General features: G+C 59.4%; 1 protein-coding gene across 3 annotated transcripts; it reads right to left on the bottom strand.

Moving 5' to 3' along the window:
• Nucleotides 1-686: 686 nt before the first annotated feature.
• Nucleotides 687-13,220, bottom strand: CCM2L (CCM2 like scaffold protein). Of its 3 annotated transcripts, XM_039497278.1 has the most exons (10): nucleotides 12,298-13,218; nucleotides 10,544-10,711; nucleotides 9,004-9,087; nucleotides 8,457-8,640; nucleotides 6,749-7,224; nucleotides 6,521-6,656; nucleotides 6,002-6,065; nucleotides 5,266-5,398; nucleotides 4,965-5,103; nucleotides 687-1,699 (listed from the first exon to the last, which is right to left on the bottom strand). In XM_039497278.1, exons 1-10 carry the CDS (start codon nucleotides 12,325-12,327, stop codon nucleotides 1,428-1,430), a joined length of 1,686 nt encoding a protein of 561 aa, XP_039353212.1. In that variant the 5' UTR covers nucleotides 12,328-13,218; the 3' UTR covers nucleotides 687-1,427. The 3 variants fall into 3 exon arrangements, with proteins under 3 accessions (XP_039353212.1, XP_039353211.1, XP_039353210.1); XM_039497277.1 differs by having other exon boundaries at nucleotides 4,965-5,398; nucleotides 6,521-6,620; nucleotides 12,298-13,220; XM_039497276.1 differs by having other exon boundaries at nucleotides 4,965-5,398; nucleotides 12,298-13,219.
• Between the last annotated feature and the right edge of the window lie 10,204 nt (nucleotides 13,221-23,424).

Here is a 23,424-nt window from a genome sequence, read left to right as displayed (position 1 = left end):
TTGCCCCACTTGCCCCCCCCCGGGCAGCCCTGGCAAATGCTCTGCTCTCCCACCCCCTCGGGGCCAGGGCTGGCTCTCAGCGGGTTTAATTCTGTCAGGTCAGGCTGTGCAGATCACAGCAGAGCAGTGGGGGGGAAGGAGTCCCCAGGCTCCCATGACAGAGCCACTCTTTACTCCTCGACACTCCCCGACCCTCTCCCTGGCCAGCAGTGGAGCATTCCCGTCAGGTGGCTGCTGTTTGAGATGAGAAGCACAAATCCCAGCTGTCCTCAGCACTCAGAGCTGGGCTCCACATGGGCCACCCTGGGCGCTCATTAACTGGTCAATCACCTTTCTAAGGTTCTCCTTTAAACCCCTCCCTCCTCTGTGGGGCAGCCCTCACCCAGGGCACTGAGCAGGGCTGGAGCTCAGTCCTTAGAGATTCCAGGGGCCAGCTCAGCCCCAGTATAACTGAGAGAAACCCCGATCTCAGGAGCGCCGCATCCCCTTACACCAGGGGCTGAGCTGGAGCATGTTAATTACAGCCCGCCGCGTGTTGGATTTGGCCTGCCATATCTGTGCTCTGCACAGCGCTCAGACACTGGGGAAATTGGCCCCCTCCCGGGGGGCCACCATGGAGCCCTGGCTCTCTACCTCACCCTTGCACACCCAGCTTGGGACTCAGCCATTCCCTTCCCTGGCTTGGGTCCCGTGGAGTCCCCTGACGGCCTAGCGTGACTGCACCTTGTGCAATGACACACACAACAAGCGCCAGCCCCGGAGTTTAATTCTGTTCCTAATTACTCAGAACACACGCCCGCACCTGACCCACAGGGTCTCTGCTCCCCTGGGTGCCGACGAGGGAATCCTATGAATGCTGATGAGAGTCGCTAGTGCGTGTGGAGGGCAGTGGCTGCCCTCTTCCTGCTGGGATGATCATTAATAATCAGGCCCCTTACACAAAGCTCTGCCCACAGTTGCCCCCGTGGAGCCTCCCCAGACTTGTAGGGGGGGGCTGGCCTCACCGAGAGAAGAATTTGATCCCAAACGTTGAACGGTAAATTGCTGCTCCAGAAATCCACCGGCAGGTAAGGCAGGTCTTAGTCCCCTTCCACCATTAGTGGTGCTACAATCCAAGCCACTCCAGCCGGTGGCAAAGTGCAGACAGAGCCTCACTGGGGTGTGTGAAGTCAAGGCCCAGCGAGTGGCAACAGCTCAATCTCCCCCAAGCAGGCCCCTTGCAGAGTCCTAGACCACTGAGGAGACGAGGAGGCAGCGCTGGAGCAGTGAGGGTTAAAAAGCCAGCAGGCTAGCGCCAGCCCCAGCTCAGCTGAAATGGAGTGGGGCTGGCACCATTTGAATTCAGCCAAGAGGTTTCAGGATCTCAAGGAATCTCCTGACCACAGACTGAATCACCGAGCGCCCTTTGGGGAGGAGGTGGGAGTCCCTCACAGATAGTTGTCTTCCTCCTCCTCCTCCTCATCACGAGCTAGGGCCTCGATGTCGTGGGTGATGTCCGTGATCATGCGGTTGAAGGACTCCGACTCGGAGCGGAGGGACCAGCTGTCGTAGCTGCGCACGGCGGAGGCGGAGGTGTTGCTCATGCTGCGCTTTATCCGCCCGAAGCTGTCGGTCAGGATCCCCCCTTCCCGGATGCCGATGCTCTCCAGGAAGCTTTCGAAGTAGCCGATGTCCTGATCTGGGATGAAGGGCCGCATTCCTGGGGCGGGGAACACAGCCATGAGCCACGGCCAGGAGCCGGCAGGCCCTTACTGCACTGGGAAGCGTTCATGTTCCCAGGGGCCAGAGGGGTCGGGGGAGCCCACAGGCCACTCCCTTGGTCTGCATGTTTAAAAGAAGCTCAGTACCAACAGGCTGGCCTAGCAGGTACAGGAGGGCCAAGGCAGGCTCCCTGTGGCCCCTGGGGGGTGGTGGTGGCAGGGGGACTCTGTGCGCTGCCCCCGCCCCGAGCACTGACTCTGGCACCCCGAGCACCAATAGGAGCTGCAGGGGCGGTGCCTGAAGGCAGGGGTAGCATCCGGAGCCCCCTGTCCCCACCCTCCAAGGGACTGCAGGGACGTGCTGGCTGCTTACAGGAGCGGTGCAGGGCCAGGGCAGGTAGGGATCCTGCTTTAGCCCTGCTGCACCACTGAATGGGAGTCGCCTGAGGTAAGCACTGCCCGGCTGGAGCCTGCACCCCTCACCACCTCCTGTTCCCCAACCCCCTGCCCCAGCCCTGAGCCCCCTCCCCGAGCCAGCACCCCAAACCCTCGTCCACACCCCAAACCCCTTCCCTGAGCCCCCTCTTGCACCCAAACTGCCTCCCAGAGCTTGCACCCAGTACCCCTCCTTCACCACAACACCCTGCCCCAGGTTCAGCCCAGAGCCCCCTCCCACACACCAAACCCCTCAGCCCCAGCCTAGAGCTGCACCCCCTCCTGCACCCCAATCAAATGACCCAGCCTGGTGAAAGTGAGTGAGGGTGGGGGAGAGCGAGCGACGGAGGGATGGGGGATGGAGTGAGTGGGGAAGGGCCTCGGAGAAGGGGCAGGGTAGGGGCAGGGCAAGGGTGTTTGGGTTTGTGTGAATAGACAGCTGGCAAACCTACTCACCCCCCCGCCCTTAGAGACACCACCTCATATACCCCCACCTGCCCTTAGAGACGCCACCTCATACCCCGACCTGCCATTAGAGACGCCGCCTCATACCCCCCACCTCCCCTTAGAGACGCCACCTCATACCCCCCGCCTGCCCTTAGAGATGCCACCTCATACCCCCGCCTGCCCTTAGAGACGCCACCTCGTACCCCCCGCCTGCCCTTAGAGACACCGCCTCATCCCCCCCGCCTGCCCTTAGAGACGCCACCTCGTACCCCCCCGCCTGCCCTTAGAGACGCCACCTCGTACCCCGACCTGCCATTAGAGACGCCACCTCATACCCCCCGCCTGCCCTTAGAGATGCCACCTCATACCCCCGCCTGCCCTTAGAGACGCCACCTCATAGCCCGACCTGCCCTTAGAGACGCCACCTCTTACCCCCCTCCTGCCCTTAGAGATGCCACCTCATACCCCCGCCTGCCCTTAGAGACGCCACCTCGTACCCCCTGCCTGTCCTTAGAGACACCGCCTCATCCCCCCCGCCTGCCCTTAGAGATGCCACCTCGTACCCCCCGCCTGCCCTTAGAGATGCCACCTCGTACCCCCCGCCTGCCCTTAGAGACGCCGCCTCATACCCCCGCCTGCCCTTAGAGACGCCACCTCATCCCCCCCGCCTGCCCTTAGAGACGCCACCTCGTACCCCCCGCCTGCCCTTAGAGACGCCACCTCGTACCCCCCACCTGCCCTTAGAGACGCCACCTCATACCCCACCTGCCCTTAGAGACGCCACCTCGTGCCCCGCCTGCCCTTAGAGACACCGCCTCATCCCCAGCCTGCCCTTAGAGACGCCACCTGCACCCACCTGCCCTTAGAGACACCGCCTCGTACCCCCTGCCTGCCCTTAGAGACGCCACCTCATCCCCCCAGCCTGCCCTTAGAGACGCCACCTGCCCCCGCCTGCCCTTAGAGACACCACCTCATACCCCCCGCCTGCCCTTAGAGATGCCTCATACCCCCGCCTGCCCTTAGAGACGCCACCTCGTACCCCCGCCTGCCCTTAGAGACGCCGCCTCATACCCCCACCTGCCCTTAGATACGCCACCTCATACCCCGACCTGCCCTTAGAGATGCCACCGCAAACGCCACACCACCCCTTAGACACGCCACCGCAAACCCCCCGCCTGCCCTTAGAGATGCCACCTCATACCCCCGCCTGCCCTTAGAGACGCCACCTCGTACCCCGCCTGCCCTTAGAGACACCGCCTCATCCCCGCCTGCCCTTAGAGACGCCACCTGCACCCCCTCCTGCCCTTAGAGACGCCGCCTCATACTCCCCGCCTGCCCTTAGAGATGCCGCCTCATACCCCCGCCTGCCCTTAGAGACACCGCCTCATACCCCCACCTGCCCTTAGAGACGCCGCCTCATACCCCCCGCCTGCCCTTAGAGACGCCGCCTCGTACGCCCCGCCTGCCCTTAGAGAGGCCGCCTCAAACCCCCACCTGCCCTTCGAGACCCCACCTCATACCCCGCCTGCCCTTAGAGACGCCGCCATACCCCATGCCTGCCCTTAGAGACGCCACTGCACCCCGCCTGCCCTTAGAGACGCCGCCATACCCCCGCCTGCCCTTAGAGACGCCGCCATACCCCCGCCTGCCCTTTGAGACGCCGCCTCATACCCCCCGCCTGCCCTCAGAGACGCCGCCTCATACCCCCACCTGCCCTTAGAGACGCCACCTCGCCCCCGCCTGCCCTTAGAGACGCCGCCTCGTACCCCCACCTGCCCTTAGAGACGCCGCCTCATACCCCCACCTGCCCTTAGAGACGCCACCTCATACCCCCCGCCTGGCCTTAGAGATGCCGCCTCACACACATGTAGTTCCTTCAGTCTCTCATTCTGGGTCGTATTCTCAGAACCAATGGCCTGATCCTAGTCTCACATCTGTGTAAATCGAGGAGATGGGCACTGAAGCTGGCAGAGTCACCCCCCGTCAGACCAGACCCTTTATATCCTGAAGCCTTCTCTTTCCAATCCCTTCTTTACAGATAGGCCCAAACCAGAACATTGCATCCATCTGGACCCCAATTTTTTTGCAGTGGAGGGTTGGTTATGAGCAAAACCAAGTTTGTAGAATCTGAATCCAGCATTCATGAGTGGCTGGATCAGGGTGTTCAAAATCTGGACCTGGAGTTTTCGGTTTGGGCTCCATCTCTGATCAGACAGTGCCGGTCTGATGAACACAAACCTCAACTCCCTGAAGAGAGAGGCCTGTCTCTGCACAGCCTAGAAAAGGTCAGATTGATTCCCCTAGACACCACCAGGTCTCCCACCCAAGATGCCACGTTCACTAGCCAGCAGTGGGGCTGGTATTCAGTAACAAGCCATTTACCCAGAAGGAGAAACTTCCTCTTGTCCCCATAGAGCTGCAGGAGATCAGAACAGTATTCCTGGACGGACCTTCCCATCCGGTACTCCCTGAGCAGCAACGCAAACTGCTGGATCTCCTGGGGGGAAAGCTTGTTCCTCAGCTGCAGAGCAGAGAGAGAGAGACCAAGGTTAGAGATGGCTGCAGACCAGCTCCAGCCTCCCACAGGTCCCTGGCAGTGATGCATTAGGACTCGGGGTTGGAAGGATGGAATGAGGCCAGGGGAAATGAAGACTCCCCCATGATGCAGTAGCAAGGAGAGTACTGTGATCATATAGTCCTGCAGCTGCTCCAGTCCCACGCTGCTCTGGTCACTGGCCAGGCTGTCACGCGACTCCCGAAAGGAAGGGGAAGAAGTCCCACTGTAATATGCTTCAAAGGTCTCGTGGGAGCCATTGCTGCAGGCAGAAGGGAAGGAGATCATCTGGGCTGTCCAGACATCCTCATTCAGATCACAGTCTGAGCCCTACTCTGAACGTTGGCCCTGTTCATCCCACACCTGCCACCCCATTTCCCCGGCAGTGGTGGGATTGCTTCTTGTGGTTGTTATCATCTAAGGGACCAGCCACTAGAGGGGGACATAACGCCATCTGCGTTACAACCAAGCAGCTGGGCTGTTTCTCCCTAGGGTTTAGGCCCTCCTGGCTGCAGGTGGAGCCTGGCTGCACCTCACCAGCTGGGAGAAAGGACAACTCCTGGGACCAGGCTGAGCTTGTTCCTGTTTCTTGTCTGTATTGTCCCATTTTCTCTTTGGAACGGGGAGATTTTGTTTTTATGTACCCTGTGCTGGGCCCTGGCTGTCAGCTCCCAGCCCCTTGCACAGACGCAGGCACTTTAAGGGCAGATAAATATATCCCTGTTTCTAACTCTGTCTGCTCTGAGTCCCCCTCACTGGGCCTGGGTCCCTCGCACAAGGGGCAAACCGGCTGTGTAGGGCTACACAGAGCATGCCCAGGAATAAGGGGGGAGGGGCATTCAGATATTCGGGGAGCAGGACATACAATGAGCTGCAGCAGCTGAAATCAGCATCGTATCCATACGTCCCGTCAGTGCGGCAGCTCTCACCTGGGAAAAGGAACCCCCAGGGACAGATTAGGGAACTGTCCAACTGTGCTCACCCCATGTCAGAGTCCCGATACCTCTATAATCACCCCCAGGAGCCAGGGACACCACCTCCCCCTCCCACCCACTAAGCACGGCCCCAGCGATGGCTCCCAAAGTACCATCCCAGAATTTAAGGCATCGCAGGCAGAATCCCACTAACCCCGACACTACGCACTGTCCCACGAATCGAGGAGACTCTGCTGTCTGTTGGAGGAGACAGGGAATCTTCCCTCACGGCTTTGCCAGCCCAAATGCCACCCTCTCACAGCACTGCCAGCCAGCTCCCCCCATTGCCGGACCTCACCACCCTGACATGCGTGTGGTCCTCCCCACCTCAGAGCTCCAGGATAAACACCCTGCAGTGGGAGGGACCCAAGCCCTGTCATCCCACTAAGCCTGGCACACCCGGCACTCACTCCTGCTGGAGAGCCAGGGGCGCTCGGGGGTGGAGGTGTAGTGGAAGCCAGCCCGGTCTACGCACTCGATGCTCTGGTCCCCATAGATGATCTGGAAGACCTGGCAGATGAGAGCACAGGATTCTTCAGCTGCATCCTGCACCCAGTGAGAGAAAACAGCTGTGGTGGTGATCCAGAGCGGGTCAGTGCCGGGTGGGTTGGCAAGGGGCAGCACCCTTGGCTACTCACCCTGTTGGCCACGGCCAGGATGATGAGGTTGCAATACGCCTCAGGGCTGGGCTCCTTGGGATCCAGTGGGTTATTCCCTGTGTGCCTCCGCTCCCAGCTGCCATAGGTCTTACCCCGCTCCCAGCTGCCTCCAGCCTTCCCCAGCTGCCTCCGCTCCCAGCTGCCGCTGTAGGTCTGTCTCCGCTCCCAGCTCCCGCCCGCCCGGCTGCTGTGCCTCTTCTCCCAGCTGCCACTGGCCTGCTTCCTCTCCAGGCTCCCTCCCCCGCCCTGTCTGCCCTCCTGCCCGCCCCGGGCCATCTTCCAGTCCAGGCTGCAGATGGTGTGCCGGCGCTCCATGGTGCCCCCCAGCTGCTTGGGCTCCAGGCAGATCCCTGCCTGCCTCTTCTCAGCTGCCCCTCCAGGGAGCTTTTTCTCCAGACTGCCCCCTGGGTACATGTCCAGGCTGCCCCCTGCAGGAACGGGGTCAACTCCTAGGCCTGGAATAGACGAGAGAAGAGATCTGTGCTCAGAAAGCTCCATCCCCAGGTGCCGCCTCCCGCATGGTGGGGGGGGGATTGGTACCCACCCTCCCTGTCTCACACCCTCCTGCCTCCCCATGCGCCCCGGGGGCCTGCAAGTCAGCGTAGGTGCAGGGCTGAACAGCCACCAGGTGGCGCCACGTGCCACACGTCTGCCCTTAGCTGCTAACAGCTGGAGTCAGCCCAGCAGGGCATTAAAGTATCTGGTAGACAGACCCCATTTCTTGTGCCTGCCTCAGGATGGAAGCTCTGTCGTCAGGTCCCATCTGTGACAGACGCCTGACCAGCTAGTAGCAGCCCTGCCACTGACTGTGGGCAGGTTGTTCATGACGCCCCCTTTACAAGCGCGGCTCAGGGAGGGGAGAGCAGTGGGTCCTTGGGCACAGTCGGATGCCAAATGCCCTGTGTTGTCCCTGCCCCTGGAGATCCCGGCTGCAGTTACTGACTGAGGCTGGGGTTTATTGTTAGAAGCATCCAGAGCCTCTTGTCCTGAGACTGGGTCCTGGCATATGGCGGGTGAGGGGAAAGCAACCAGCCCCTCCACTGCAGCCATGAAACGCACGATGGGGAAATGGCAGGGCTGGGCGCATCAGAGCACGGCACAGCATGGTGTGTGGCTGCTCTCGCTTCTCTCCCCCTTGGCCATGGGGAAGGGTCTGGAGTAGGGTGACCAGATGTCCCGATTTTATAGGGCCAGTCCCGATATTTGGGGCTTTTTCTTATATAGGTTCCTATTACCCCCCACCTCCTGTCCCGATTTTTCACACTTGCTGTCTGGTCACCCTAGTCTGGAGTGAACTGCCAGGCCAAGCAGAGCCCTGCTCATCTATCACGCCAGCGAGCCTGACTCTGGAGTCCCCCATGAGGCAGGAGAGCTCTCTAAGGAGGGGTTTCTGGCTGGACCTGGTGACGCTGCATGCCTCTGTATCGCCCCTGAGCCCAAGGATGCTGCAGGGAGTGAACCCAGCCAACACGCCCCTGCTGTGTGCGTGTCTCACTAGGGCTATAACCACACGCCTCGTTTATTTGTCACGATCCCCTGGGCATGCCGCCAGCATGGGTGCAAGTGATGACCTGCAGTCTGAAGCAGCAGGGGATGGGGCTGGTGGAGTCCCGTATGCACAGTGCGGGGCAGACAGGTTTGCAGGGAAGAACCCACAGAGGTGCTGGGTCCAGGGGAGTCTCTGCACCTGTTTTCAGCACCAGGAGGTGCAGGGCATCATCCCGCAGGTAGGAGGCGGCCGCGATCTCATGGGTGGGGATCCTCAGGATGAGCTCCTCATTGTCTCTCCAGGTGAGCAGGAGGCAGCGGGCTGACAGGCTCAGGATGCTGTCCTGCTCCGGGGTTGTCTGGAGGGGCAGTTCCTTCAGCTGCTGCAGATGGGCAAAGGAACATGGTCAGAGGCAGAATGGAGGCAGCCCAGTGGATGGTGCTGGACTCTGCTCTGCGGGAGCCCACCCTGCTGCAGTCCCAGCTCTCCTCAGCTGGGCAGGGAATAGTTCCTGAGTCAGGACGGGCATTGCCAGGGCACTGCTGCGACTGCGAGGAAGGTCACCCTGTCCCCTCTCTCCACAGGAAGCAGCCTGAGCCGGGCTCCCTGTCCGCCCCCTCTGCAGCACGGGGAAGCTGGCAGCTGGCACTGAGCACTACGCATGTCTTCCCTTCTAACCCAAGTGCTGAGTGGAGGCGCTTTGGGGTGGCAGCTCCCGCCCCGGGCCATGGACTCCCTCTCTTACCCGAGCTGTGTCCAGGAGCTGCAGCAGCTCATCCCGGCTGGAGGGGTTCAAGGAGGATGTCACCCAGGTCAGGTGGCCTAAAAACTAGAGCGAGAAAATACTGCAGTGACTTGTGTGGTGGAGATTCCTGCTGTCCGGAAAGCCCTGCAGGGAGGCCCGGGGGGTCTGGGGATCTCTGTCCCCAGGGATGTGCCTTCAGAGAGGATGGATGGCCCAGAGGGTGGGACGCTAGCTGGACTCTTGGGTTCAATTCCCTGCCATGGACATCCTGGGTGGCCTTGGCAAGTCCCAGGGTCTCGCTGGTTGGCCTCTGTCAGCGCGGCCGCTTGCTCTCCCTCGCTGCGCAGGGGCCTTGGGAGGCTGGGAAATGATCAGCCTCTGGGGTGACTGGAGCTGTGGACGCAGCATCTGGGACCAGGCAGGGGCTGCTCCCCTCCCCACCTTGGAAAGCAGCCTGTGGCTGAGTAGCTGTCCCAACACGCCCCTCTGGCTGGCTCTGCTGCTGCACCATCCTGTGCTTTGCCAAGTCCAGCGGTCAGAGAGGCCTGGCCCTGCTGCCAGCCCCCTCCAGCCCCCTCACCAACGTCCTTCAGGAGCGATTACAAATTAGACCTTCTGCCTCTGCTGGGTCACACTCTCCTTCGGTGCCTAACCTAGCCCTCAGTCCAGGGCTGGCCCACTCCCCCCTTCCTCAGGGGTCTGGCAGGCCCCAGCTTGCCCCCGGAGGAGCCTTAACCTCCTCTTCTCTGGGGGCTTTTTTCCTTGACCCTCCTGGACTCCCTGCTGTCTCTTCCCAGAGAGGGACCGCAGTGTTTTCCCCTACCTGGATCCCCCTTCTGCCCTGCTCATCCTCTGTTTACACCTGGCTGCTTCCCCAGCTGAGATGCCTGTCTGGTGCAGCCAGAGTGCATGAACCCATTCAGGGTCTGTGTGGGGTGCACGCCCCAGCACACAGTGTATTTCTATATCCCAGGGGAAGTGGTCTCCTCTCTGTGTCCCCCCCGGCTAAGGTCTCGGAGTTCAGAGGGAACCTGCAGCAGCAACACTGGAGTGGACGCAATTAGCTTCACCCTCAAACAAGCACAAGGGTGGGTGCTGATCCATGGGCCTGGCCCAAAGACACCTGGAGCACCCTGCAAACTGTGGAATGGAGACTTCCCTGAACTGAGAAAAAAACCCTCACTTTAAACCCTGTCTCCACGGGAACCCTTGAGACTAGGGGGCAGCCTCTGGGGAAAGGGTTCCCAGCTGCCTGGGCCCGACCCTGCACATGCGAAAGGGCCCTGCCATGCATGTAGTTCTGAAGCTGCAATCCTCGGGCTCTCTGCAGTTCCAAGAACACCCCTCGGCACCACGTGGTGAGTCTCACACAGCTGGCGAGTGCATAACAGTGACAGGTGATCCACCTTCCCTGGAGCACAGCAGTGGGGAACCTTCACAGGGTTAAGGAAACCAGGCCTGTGACCTCCACTCCTGCCAGCGACCAAGAAGATCTGAGCTGCTGGGATGGCACCTGGCCCCCCAGGTCACCCCTCCTTACCTTCACCTCCTTCTCCACGTAGTCGTGCAGCAGTATTTGGGGATCGATGAGATAATCTGGGGGGTAGAGAGGGACCGAATGCAGAGGCCTCCGGTAGACACTGCTCCTGAGCGCCTGCCTGCGAGCCGCCTTGGGGAAAACCAGCCGCTTGATGGGAGACACAAACCCCTGAGAACAAACAGGAAAGCTGAGAAGCCGGCATCTCTCGTCTACTCCAAGCACAGAGGGGCTGGTGCTTGCTATGCACCCTGGCAGGATCATATGGGCATGAATATGCCACACACGTGTGATATGGATTCAACAGCAATCCCCGAATGAGAGGAAGCCGGCATCCCCCAGGGGAGTCCCAGACCACGTGCAGTAAAGGGTGCGTTAGAAATTCTACGAGAGAGAGAGAATCTATTCCAAGAGACAGAGGGCGAGCTCCCTCAGGGGTCGCCTCTAATGGCGCCATGTAATAGATCCAACGAACACAGGCCCTGGGCCTGAGGCCTCTGTCCTGCATGGACCAGGACAATGGGTTTGGATGAAGAGCACACGGAGGAGCTTGGGGATGCCATTACTGGGGGGCAGGCAGGGGATGGAGCAAACAAGCCGTGTAGAACCCCCAGGAAGCGAGGACGTGACAGATGAACCAGAACTACCCTCGTGGGAGAGAAATGAATGAATCAGAGCTGGAATTTCCAGCCAGAAGGAATGGAGCCGGGAGTCTCTCCCCAGGTCCCCGGGATCGGGCCAGGCCAAGGTGGCAGACCGAGCAGATCAGAACGCCACGTGCACAATCGCAGCTGAGTAACGTTCCAGGTGCAGAACTGGTGGACAGCTAGTCCCTGCCTCGCGGCAAACCCAGCCAGGACTCTGGGCCACCAGCTGGTCTCTGCCAGGCCTCTGCCCTGGGGCCTTTAACTGTGCTGGGTCAGTCACAGAGGGGAGAAGGGGTCAGGCTGCGTATTGTGCGCTGTACAGAGTCCCTGACGACAGAGCACTTTGCTGGCCTCTGAGATCCATCTTGTACCGTCTTGTCCCATGGGCCACGCAGGACAGCGAGCATAGCCAGCTGTGTGCATATGGAGAGACGGCCCAACCCCCCATGGGGCCTGCATTCAGCTCCCCGCAGCACTGGCGGCAGCACGGCTGGCTCTGGGGCTCCCCGCACCCCATCGGCGGCAGCACGGCTGGCTTTGGGGCTCCCCGCACCCCGTCGGCGGCAGCACGGCTGGCTCTGGGGCTCCCCGCACCCCATCGGCGGCAGCACGGCTGGCTCTGGGGCTCCCCGCGCCCCATCGGCGGCAGCACGGCTGGCTCTGGGGCTCCCCGCGCCCCATCGGCGGCAGCACGGCTGGCTCTGGGGCTCCCCGTGCCCCATCGGCGGCAGCACGGCTGGCTCTGGGGCTATGCTACCCAAGGGTCACCTGGCATGTAGAACAGCCTAAGGGTTCAATGCAATTGATGCTGTTCTGGGAGGGGCGCAGGCTGCTTCGTGACTCCACCCCTTTCTGCTAGGCCACATCCCTCTTTTCAGCCCTGATTAGGGGTGGGGGGAGGAATCATGGGCTGCCTGCTCCCCATGAATTCCACTCACCTGCTGCCCTCCATGCTGCCTAAGGGAGGGGAGCCCGTGGGCCTTTGTCTCATACCCATGCAGTACTCAGTGCCCCGTGCAGTGACACCCTCGGGAGGGGACCGCCACACACACATGCACCTGCACCCCACAAAGCCGTGCCGTAAGCTATGCCAGCTCGGCCTGTCCGTACCTTCTTCCCCTTCTTGGCCTCGTACTCCATGTCCCGTCCCTGCTCCGCTCCTGTCACGGCGAAGGCAGCTCTTTCCGCTACGTGCTAGTCCTTTGTTTTTTTCCTGTGTCGGAAACTCCACCAGCGACGGCTCTGATGTGAACTCGCTGAGTTCCTGCCCCTCCGGGGAGGGATAAGTGCATGGAGTTGTGCTCTGGCTGAGTGGACGGGGCTCTGGGGCTGCTGGGCTCTGCTCACACCCCAAGGGGAAACACTCGTTCCCAGCGCCGATCCTCTTGCCGGCTGCCCAGCGCCGTGCACACATTGTCTCCGTGCACTGTTGCCGTCTCTGTCTCTCTCATACACTCCGTCTGTCTGTCTCTCTGTCACACACACCCCGTCTCCCTCTTGGTGCTGGGAAGAGTTTCGTTCGCCCCCCTGCGCTGTTGGGCCTCAGAATTTCAATAACCCAACAGGGAGATCTTGGTGGTTCTGCTAGTGCCGTCTTCGAAGGGATGTTCTCCAAGGCTCTCCTGGTCTCCTCCACAGTAGGAGCTCCTGGCAGCTCCTCGGGGGGTTCCCCTGTCCCTGACTCACTCCCAGGCCAGAGCAGAAGGCCTGGCATAGATGGAGGGTCAGCTGGGTGCAAACATGGGGCATGCAATGCAGTTGTAGGGGTAGACAGGAACCCGAGCTGGTCCTGGGACAGGGACTAGAGCAGGGGAGCTGAAATGCTACCCATGGCGGGGCTGAAAGCCTCAGAGGCACCAAGGCCCTGGGGCATCATAAACTATCAGCAGGGACCCAAATCATCACCACCAAGGAGCCCCAGCTCTTGGGAAGGAAACGGTGCACGTGAGGCCCAAACCTCAACCCCCTCCCCCCGCCCGGGGACTGTGGGGAGCTCAGACTGGGGTTTGGCCCCCTCTAGAGTGGGGGGCGATCCGGTGGGAAGAGAAATTCCAGGCTAAAAGGGATGTTCCTTCCCTCCTGTGCGCTGCATCCTGCCCCAGCAGCTGGAGACTTCCTCTTCCTGAGCAGTGAGGGATGGACAGGAAGGGGACAGACACTCAGGAGCTGACGCCTGCTGGAGCTTGTAAATCTCTGGAGTCAGGATTCTCCCGGGGGCTGCTAAGCGCCATTATTTCTCTTGCGTGAGCCCCCGAGCCCCGGGGTGAAGGTCACACAGCGCCATGCCGGGGGTTCTCTAAAGAGCCATCACCGCTCTCCCTGGCCAATCGCCTCCCTGCAGCAGGGCCGATGAAGTCAGGGATGACCCCAGTGTGCTAACACGTGCACTGCGTTCCCCTCAGCCTGACTTATGCCCCAGGCAATCTCCTTGGTTGGGTTTGCCCCGGGAGTGGGCGTATTCCATTTCCTGCGTGGTGCATTCAGGCAGTGGAGTGTCTCCAGTGATGCTCCCATGTGCTGCACATAGTTATCAAGCCCCACCCGGGCTGCTGTTTCCTGCAATGTCCCTGATGCCAAATACCCAGCCAGTGGCAGGAGCAGCAGGGAGCTGGCATCATGCAGGATCCTCTTGTGGGGGCTGATCAACATCTGCTGTGGTTATCGTAACCTCCCTGCAGGGGGCGCTCCTGCCTCCTGGATTCCTTTTACTGGATCCCACCCCCAAAGCCTGTGTGCATGGACCCGACACCACCTGCCCCCAGGAGACGGGCTATGGAAATATGAACTCCTGCTACACGACAGTCCAGCTCTTCAGCTGCTACATTACTGCATGGCAGAGCATGTATCCCTCCCCCGACCCCGCTGGTCTATGAGATATGTGGGAGGGGATCCCAGCCCCCTTGCTGCCCTGTCCCACCAGCCCACTCAGAATAACACTCCGCTCTTCGACAACTCCCTCCCCGAGGGGCTCAAAGTGTGCCAGCCCCTGGGAGGAATGACAGAGTCATTGTCTCCATTTTACAACAGGGGAAACTGAGGCAACTTCCCCAAGTTAGTGGCAGAGCTGGAAACAGAACCCAGGAGTCCTGGCTCCTCATCCTCATGCTCTGTCCAACAGACAATCCCAACTCAGCCACAACCAAGCATTGCAAAGTCTCAGCCAGCCTCTGCTGCCCTGTCCTGTGGGAGACCTGCTCCTAGCTGTGGTGTGCCGTAACCTGGCCTCTGCCCTGCCGCAGGGCTGCTGAGGTGCATTGCTAGGAGGTCCCTGGGTGGCTGCATGGCTGGTTCTCCCAGCTCAGCAGCAGCACAGCCCCATTGAGCTCACTGGGTCGCACCCATCAGGCAGCTGCTGGGAATTGGTGCACCTGGAGGGGAAGGAAGGCAGAGCAATCAGGCCAGGTGTATTGAAAGGAATTTAATATCTCATGTTGCAGCAAAATTAAAAATATACAAAAAGTTTGTGGTATACAAAAAAGTCTTAGTACAGAACCTCGGTCTCCTCCCGCCCCCCGCTCCCTCCCCCCCGGCCCCGCCCGCCTCCCAAGGGAAGTAAGAAGACGAAGGTGTCACACAGAGTATTTACAGTACATGATGGAAGTGCTTCCAGATGCTGGACGAGAGGGAGAGGGGAGAAACAAACCGCTCAGAGAAATCTGTGCCGGGTGAGGTGAACTAGCCAGCAAACCAACCAGCCATGTAGCTAGTGCTTCCAGCAAATCTGGAACCAGAGTGGGCGCTTTGTCTCACTGGCCGTTTAAAACTAGAGCTGGACCCAGCTAAACCCCAGCTCCAGCTCCCTGAATTCTGGGGGGGGGGGCGCTAGGATTCAGCACCCCCCCTCCCTGCTCTGACTCCCCCCCTGGCACCAGTGCGGTCTGTGTCATTTAGTGGGCAGAAGCCAGTCCCTAATCTGAACCAAGCTTCCCCCTGCCCTTAAAGCAGGAGGCAGAAGCCAAATCTGACCCTAGACCCACATTTTGCAGGTGTCCCTTTGGCTGGACCAAAATCTTGGCTTGGGATTTTGGGGGGGGGGGTGTTCAAAATCCACCTCTGGCTCCAGATTTCAAGCTGGCACCCACCTCGCCCCTCACGGAAGGGCCCGTTCCGGGAGCTGCCATGGTTATGGTGGTGTTGAGGTGCAGTCCTGCGCCGGCCTGTGCACAGAACCCAGAGAGGAGAATGTTTTAAAACCCATTTCCCAGCGGCTGAGGCCAGTTTTTCCGCTCGGACTGAGTCTTTTTCCAGCCCTATTGAGAATTCCATGACAGTCGAAACGTTGCAGGGAATGGGCTTGTTTCTGGGCGGGTGGGGAGGGGACTGGACTACCAAGGCTCCTCAGGCACTAGCCAGAGAACGCTCAGGAACTCCCTCCTTGGAGCCCTGCCTTAGAGACGGGCCAGGCTTCCCCTCCCCTCCCTGCCCACACATGGCCTTGCACCTGCCCAGCAGGAATGAGTAGCTAGAGGCAGAGGGGCAAGACACTGCACTGGCGGGATCATCCACCAGGAGCCGAGAGATGAGACTCCCAGGCCCAGCAACCAGTCCCGTGTCTGCCTCCCCGTCCTCACTCGCACGCCACCCCGTGCGCTGGCTGCAGGAGCCCAGCCGCTGATCTGCTCTGAGGTTATTGCAGGGGCTAGGGAGCGTTCCCCCTCTCCCGAGAGCAGCGGAGAGGGTGGGGATACCGTGGCTAGAGTGCATAGAAAACTGGCCCTTTTATCAGTGAGCTTCCCTGTCCCAGCGCTTGCTTCGGGAAAGTTCCTCAAGAGTCCAACGCCCATGGCTCTGTGCACAGACAAACCTGCCCTTTCCTCCCAGCCCCCCACTAGCCCAAGGAGCCAGCGACCACCTCTAGGGCACTGCTGATCTGAAGTCGGTTTCCCACCTGGCGACACGCCGCCCTCCGAGCCCTTCCCGGATGACTGTTTGTCAGAGCCACATAACAGCTCTGTGGGAGGAGGTGCATGTCTGAGAGCCCAGCCCACAGGATGGGGATTCTTGCATGTCTGTAGCAAGCTGTGGCCACCTTGGGCAACACCCTTCTACCTGCCGGCAAGGCCCACCCCCCTCTCGCAGGGGAGTGTGGCTGGTCCCTGCAGCAGGAGCCCAGAGACCTCCTGATGCCTCCCTTCCCACCTGACCCCAAGCGCTGCGCTGGAAAGACTGGCTGGAGGTCTCAGGTCATGTGTGCTGGACAAGAGCACGTCATGGAGTGCCCACAAACACACGTACACACAGAGACACAGAGCAAAACACAGGAACCCCCCCCCCATACTGCCGTCCCCCCAAATGAGACCCTGGACACAGTCGGGGCACTCCAGCTGTCCCATACATCCATACGGACAGTACAAACACCCAGCAGGGCCCCTGAGTCCTCCGGTCTCCACAACACCCTCCTGGCACCCGCCTGCCGGCCAGGCCCCCAGAAAGTCTTTTTACTGGGTCCCAACAAGTGGCTGAAGAGAACTGTGGACGCAGCTGGGTTTATGCTACACTGGGGCTGGGGTAATCGTCTGACGCAGATGATGGCAGCTGAGGCTCCAGCTTCTTTATACCTAGGAGCAAACTGCTGAGCAAACGGAAGGGGAATATCCCACAGAGTCCCCTGGAGCCACTAAGGAATCCGCCCTCCAACAACTGCCCTCTCTGCTTTGTCTCACTGGCCGTTTAAAACTAGAGCTGGACCCAGCCATGGGGCTGGGGAAGTGCAGGGAGTCTAAGGGGGAGGCGATGCAGATTCGCTGCCCCTCTCTAGGGCTGCAGCGAGGATCCCGTGACAAGCCCAGCCAGTTACCCCAGAAGAGCTAGGGCATCGCTGTCACTCCTCCCACAGAGGTCCCCAGCGTGGGTATCAGTGAAGGACCATGAGGATGGTGATGCACTGAATGCTGACAGGCTAACAATGCTGGATACCAACCAAAGCTGAAGCAAACCCAGGATTGGAGAAGCCTCTGTAGCCTAAGGGGCACATGCCGTTCTCCTCGCCTCTTCCACAAAACCCAGGCCAATGGGATCTGTGCAGGAGACTGGAGCAGGGGTGTGGAAGAAGGCCTCTTCCCCCACTCTGGTGGCATGATGCTGCTTGGCTGCTATCCCAGCCCCATGGGCTGTAGCAGCAATGAGGTCACTGAGCATCTGCCGGCCTGTGGCTCCAACCAGTGATTCACTGACCCTGCCTCAGGCCCTTCCTCAGCGCTGCTGCCAGGCTGCAAGCGGAAAGCCCCCCCCCCTTCCCCTAGGGGCGCATGGCCCCGGAGCGCTGGGATCGGCACTGGCCGCCAGCTGGCTCCTGGTGAAGTTTAAGGGGTGGGTTATGAGCTTTAAAGCTCTATGGTTGTGTCTACAGCACACACTAAGCCCAGCTTCTAACTCAGGTTTGCCCAAGCCCCCCTTCTGTCCACACACAAATCAGTCTGATTTGGGTGAGCAAACACTCAGGACCCTGGTCCTAGGACCCTGCTGGGGGGGTGGGTCAGAGCCCGGGTCCTGCTGCGACTCTGGTCCAAGCCCTGTCACTTTGCAGTGTGGATGCAGCTCAAACTGCAGACCCAAGTTGGACGGTCTGCATGGCGAGGTACGGCCACGTTAGCAGGGCTGTGACACCCAGGTCCAGCAGTTGTAAACCCAGGGTTACTATGCAGTGTTGGCTTGGAAAGTTCGCAGTCAGCCACCCGTGGGTGGCCTGTGCCAGCTGACTCCCTCGCAGGGCTCAGGCTGCCAGGCAGTTCCATTGCCGGGCACCGTGCGACATTCCGGCTGGGACCACAGCCCGAACGCTGGGACCCTCCCACCACCTCGCAGTTCCTGACCCTTTAACAGTCCCCCTGGCCACCCCACAGTAGCAGGCCCCAGACTGTGAGGCTTGAGCATGTATTTACCCCTTGATAACAGCTGGGGTTGGCCAAATAACGGCCTATCTCTCTGGAGCCCCAGTGACATGAACACAACACTTCCAAACTCGCTATGAAACTCTTTCCTTACGTGTGCGAAGTAACAGCGTGTCCGCAGCCATCACAGTCCCCTAGGACTCAACGCTAGAGCCAAACAGTGGGGCCGGCAGGCTGTCAGGGGGGCTGTCAGCCATCGTCAGGAGGGGTCCAATAAAGGCATTATCTCAGCCACCTTGTCTCTCCAACAGCCATTTATAGGGTCAAAATAGTGACCTCATGGTATGGCAGATCGAGGACAGGGGCGATAATAACATTAATCAGTTCTCCCGTCTCTGGCACCTTTCTTATGAGCATCTCAAAACGCCCGACAAACATTGATTGCAAACTCTCTACCCCTGTCTTACAGAATGGGACACTGAGGCACAGAGTGAGGCCCAGGGAAGATTAAGTGAGTTGCCCAGGGTCACGCAGTCACTCAGAATCAGAGCCGTGGCCAGACCTCTGAATGGGCTACCTAGGGAGGTGATGGAATCTCCATCCTTAGAGGTTTTTAAGGCCTGGCTTGACAAAGCCCTGGGTAGGATGATTAATTGGGGATTGGTCCTGCTTTGAGCAGGGGGTTGGACTAGATACCTCCTGAGATCCTTCCAACCCTGATATTCTATGATTCTATGAACTCCTCACTGCCAGGCCCATGTTCTGGCCACTACACAATGCGCCTCCTCATTGCTCCTTTTACATAACCCAAGTGGCCCAGCTGCCATAGTATTTCTGACCCATAAATGGTTCCCTGAGGCGAAAGAGCCATTGAGAAACCCAAACCCAACCCCCAAGCGCAGATCGCCCACAGGGCCCTAGTTCACACCCAGCTGCTAAGCCAATGCCAGGCAGGTGAATGCCGAACTCGGAGGGGGCTGCAGTTCCTGTCAGAACTGCGGCTCCAGAGGAACCACTAAAGCAAACCAGCGTCTCTGCCCTTTCCTTAGTGTCACTTTGCTCCATGCACATGGGGTGTGTAGGTCTGGGCTCCGGCTGTAACCTGGCCCCAGGCAGACACGCACACAGCAAGGCTTTCGGCAGCTGCCAATCAACACAGAGAGGTGTAAAAACATCTCAGCCACCAGCTTCAGCCCAGCGCTTGATTACAAAGTACAACACACAAGGCAATGTGACAACTTTGGTACATTGCACACAACAGCAGCCCAGCGACACCTAGGGGAGACCCTGGGTACTGCATGGAGGGGGGGCACTAGCTCTTGCTACTGGCCCACACTTTGAGAAACACCCCTTAAAGCTAAAGGGCTTTTCATCAACAGGCTGCTTCCAAAACAGGGACCAGAATAAGCAAGGGGCTGAATCTGAAGCCCAGGTGATAGCGGCTGACTAGCTCTTTGGCTGCCTCTATGCCCTGGCTATTGGATTAGCCCCGTTTCTTCGGATTGCAGCATCCCGGTGGGAATAACCCTGACGCTAAATGTGGACAGACATTTGCAGACTATGCACAGACGTCTTCTGTCCAGCTGTGTCTATTTCTCTCCCCCAGCCCTGTCTCTCTGCAATCTATTTCAAACCCGCCTCCAGGAGTCGGCCTCCAGCTGCAATCTGCTTGAGATCGGGTAGGCCTCAAGGTTACAATCTGCCTAGGAAGGTGCCAACGTTCTGCTAATTCTGCTAACTCTCCATGCTCCAGACAGCGCCTGGTGTTACAGCACACACTGTGCATCATGTGGTGCAGAATGCATGCAGCATCATAGGGCAGGCTGTGCTGGGGCGGAGGTCGGGGAACGATCAGCATGCAGTGGGGCAGCACCATGTGGGCACGGTCTTCTTCAGGTGGTGGGTCAGCGTTTGCTCTCACTTACACTGACAGAAATCCAGAGTGACTCAGCTGACTGTGGCATTACTCTGGATTTATGCCACTGACCTGAGATCATAATCTGGGCCAGTCCATGGTACAACAGGACCATAGTTGCCTGAAAAGAACAGTGGACATATGGCAAAGGGACAATTTCTATACAGTATGCTACTATCAATGTGCAGTCGGTGTATAGGACAAGAGTGGGGTAGTAAGTGTGAAAAATACAGAGCGGTGTAATACACCTGGTGTAGTCAGTACTGATGGTGTCGTTACAGTGTGAGGTCTGCACAGTTATATGGAGCTCACTATTACCATACAGTACAATGAGCCAGGGTGAGTGAGCACATGGTGTGTAAAAGGCACATATTGCAGTCAGCGTGTGGTAATGCAGACGCCAGGGGTATAAAGTACAGCACATGGTGCAGGAAAAGCACATGGTACAGTCAGTGCACTGACAACTCCAAGCACCAGGGTTAAAGGAGCCGGGGGGCTCTCACTGCACCAGCTGAGGAGGTGGGAGCTGGACTGCCCCTGCTCTGCCCCATAGTTTTGCCAGAGCCATGCACACCTTGTTCTAACTGGCACTGGACGTGTGACCACAATAGACTGTGGAGTCATGAGTGAGACTTGAGGGTGTTCCCGTGACTCCCTGCCCTGTAAGCCCTGCTTGTGGGACTCGTGCCAGACGGTGAATGGGAGACGCGATGCTCAGTTGCTGGGGTACTGTGTGTGTGGGTGGTGTAATGAGTGTGCCTGGGACACTCTGTCCCTGGGAGAAATCAGTGCACCAGTGCACGCTGCACAGTGGCCTGCGGGTGAACACAGTGCTTCGTGCAGGTTCTGGTGCAAGCCGTGCAATCAGCGTACCTGGCAGGCGGTGCAGTTAGGGATGCACAGCACATGCTGTAGTCGGGCACAGTGCACACATCAGTGCATAGGGAGGGGGTACATTCAGTGCATGGGCAGATGCTACGCTCTGTGCTTGCAGGCTAGTCAGGTCACAGTGCATGTGGGCCAGCCAGCCAGGACTGCACAGCGCGTCCAAGCCCTGTCCAAGGCGCACACTGCATGGGACCGTCAGCACGAAGCGGCACTCGGTGTGAGCTCTCTGGGGGAATACAGCGCAAGTCCCTGGGGAAGCGCGAGTTTCACCGTCACACAGGTGGCAATGGGAAAGAGCCGAGGGGGCCAGATGACGAGGCCCTGCTCAGCTCCACCCGGCTGACGCACACGCCAGGGCTGAGTGGGGGATAAATCCGTAGCCAGAGGCTGACATCAGATGCTTGCCTGAGTGAGGACTGGATAAAAACTTAACAAGGGCTCTCAGAACCTGGCCACAGATGGCAAAGGGCAGGTTCTGCTCTCCGCAGTGTGGGTGCCTCCTCATGGAGCTGCGAGAGCCGCACGTGGGCCTGTACTGCCCGGGAAGCCCCCCCAGTTCCGCCCAGGTACAGCCCCAAATCTCACTTGCCTGGGAGACAGTCGGTGCAATGAAGCCCTGGTTTTCGGACGCGCACCCCAGCACCCGGGACGCCACCTCCACCCAGCAACCCCTGCCGGCAGAGCCAGCGGTAGCAATGGAACCCAGCAAGTGTCGCTGAGGTAGATCATTTCACTTAAAATAAAACAAATCAGAAAAACCAGTTCTCACAAATCAGCCAAACCAACGGTGCCTGCTCAGGCAAACGCAGCCTGGGCAGGGACACCACCAGGCCTCGGGCACCAGATGCCTCCCCCCTCTCTCCCTGTCCTGACTGACCCCCAAAAGGAGCGGAGGCTGCCCTGGGCAGACCTAGCCCAGCGCGCTTACGTCTCAGGAGGAGACGCAGAGGCAGCTGCTTTGTTCTCTGGCTCAGTTACATTTTAACCGTCCCTGCCCAGCTACGGGAGAGACTCGGGCATCCCCCCGTGTGAGCAGTGACCCAGTTCTCCCTGTGCCCCCCGTCGGGTGCCAGTCACAGGCTGCTCAGCTGTGTAAGAGGACACAGGGTGAGCAGGCTGCAGAACCACTGGCATGAACACAGGGACCAGAGGCGGGACAGCCAACAGCTGCAGGGACCAAAGGGTTAAATCCAAGGGTGAGGACAAAAAGAAACAGGAAACTGGGTATTTCAGACTCTCCCATAAGGTGCCCAACTCAGCCAGCAGGAAGCTGCGCCCCTTCTCCCACCCCCAGCCAGGCAGAGGTGAGCACTTGCTGGGGGCTGCACCTTGCTCATGTAGACGGAGGGACTCAGAGAACCGGTGGGGCTTAGATCATGGGAAGCGCGAGCAGCCTGTACATGGTGGGGGAAGGGGGGGCTGTGTGGAGAGCGTCCCCCTGTAACCCTACAGCTGGGCTTAAAATGAGGCGAGGGGCGTTGCCTTCCCCCCAGCTCCACATGCTCTTGCCATGTCACGTAACTCGAGTTTCCTCCATTTCAGCTGGAAGGTGACCTTGGGCCTGGCCAGACGGGACTCCCCCAGCAGCTGAAGCAGGTCTGGGGTTTCAGGCATAGCCCTGAGCCAAGGCTGTTGGCTCTCAGGGCATCATCTCCCTTCCCCCAGTTGCAGCCCCCCCTTGGAATCATGGTGCTTGGAGCAGGAGCTGGAGCTCAGGGTGGGAGACCGAAGGGCATTTGGGATCAGTGAGGCGGCACTGTGGGCTCAAGCTGCCTCCTCTCGGGGGGCCAGGGATTCAGCAAGCTTCAGCTCTTCATTGCAGGTGAAAAAGGGGCACCTAATTTCTGCTCTTGCCCAGGCCAATTGGTAAATGCGACTAATCAGCCTTTTGCACATGCAATGAACCAGTTTGCACACACAGCTACAGGAAACAGGGAGCACCTGGGCACTTAACCGGTTTTTTAAATCTATCCCTCGAGATCCAGGTGTGCATCTATGCATGCCCAGGTCTTACCCTGCCCTCCCTCAGACCTGCGTGCACAGTGAAGTCAGGTCAGAATAGAGGTGGGGCTGGCACTCTGCGGGGGGAGGGGTGTCCGCAGGCAGCTTTCTTTGTGACCTGTTAATCTTCATGGTAAAAGACACCCCCCTCTCCCACCCTCCTCTGCAATCATTTAAAAGCCTGCAGGTTTTCCAGATGTGGAAACACACAAGCAGGAAAATATATGAAGAAGCAACTAAAACACCCCCAGCTTCCAGTGGCAGACCTGCCACAACCCACTGCAGCGCCGTACAAGTCTGGCTTGAAAAGGCCTTGTTCAGATCACTGTCATTCGGGGTGGCAGTATCTGGGCCATGGATCTGAGAAACAGGGGGTTTGTCTGGTCTGCTGGCCTGGCCTGAACCGTGCCGGAGCCTTTGTTAATTTCATGCCATGCTAGTGATAAAGCCCCTCCCCACGCACCAGCCGGTTCACAACAAAACCTGAAACAGCCACGCCAGTGAGAGATCACTGCCCCCAGCCTCTGGCCTGGGTGCGGGGAACCAGCTCAGCTCTCAGTACCATGCCTGCGGAGCTGTGACAGGACACCGCATCCCTGCACC

Source organism: Mauremys reevesii, linkage group 13 (genome assembly GCF_016161935.1).
Source record: "Mauremys reevesii isolate NIE-2019 linkage group 13, ASM1616193v1, whole genome shotgun sequence".
In the NCBI taxonomy this organism is placed as follows: Eukaryota; Metazoa; Chordata; order Testudines; family Geoemydidae; genus Mauremys; species Mauremys reevesii.
The sequence above is the reverse complement of the archived record's forward strand: the minus strand, read 5'-3'. Positions and strand labels throughout refer to the sequence as shown.

Excerpts from the sequence above, each read along its gene's own strand:
- CCM2L (XM_039497276.1), bottom strand. The coding sequence starts at position 12,327 with ATGGAGTACGAGGCCAAGAAGGGGAAGAAG. Across the intron at positions 6,657-6,748 it reads TCCTGGCCGTGGCCAACAGG|GATGCAGCTGAAGAATCCTG; the intron begins GTGAGTAGCCAA and ends CACTGGGTGCAG. Across the intron at positions 5,399-6,001 it reads TTCAGCTGCTGCAGCTCATT|CAATGGCTCCCACGAGACCT; the intron begins GTATGTCCTGCT and ends TTCTGCCTGCAG.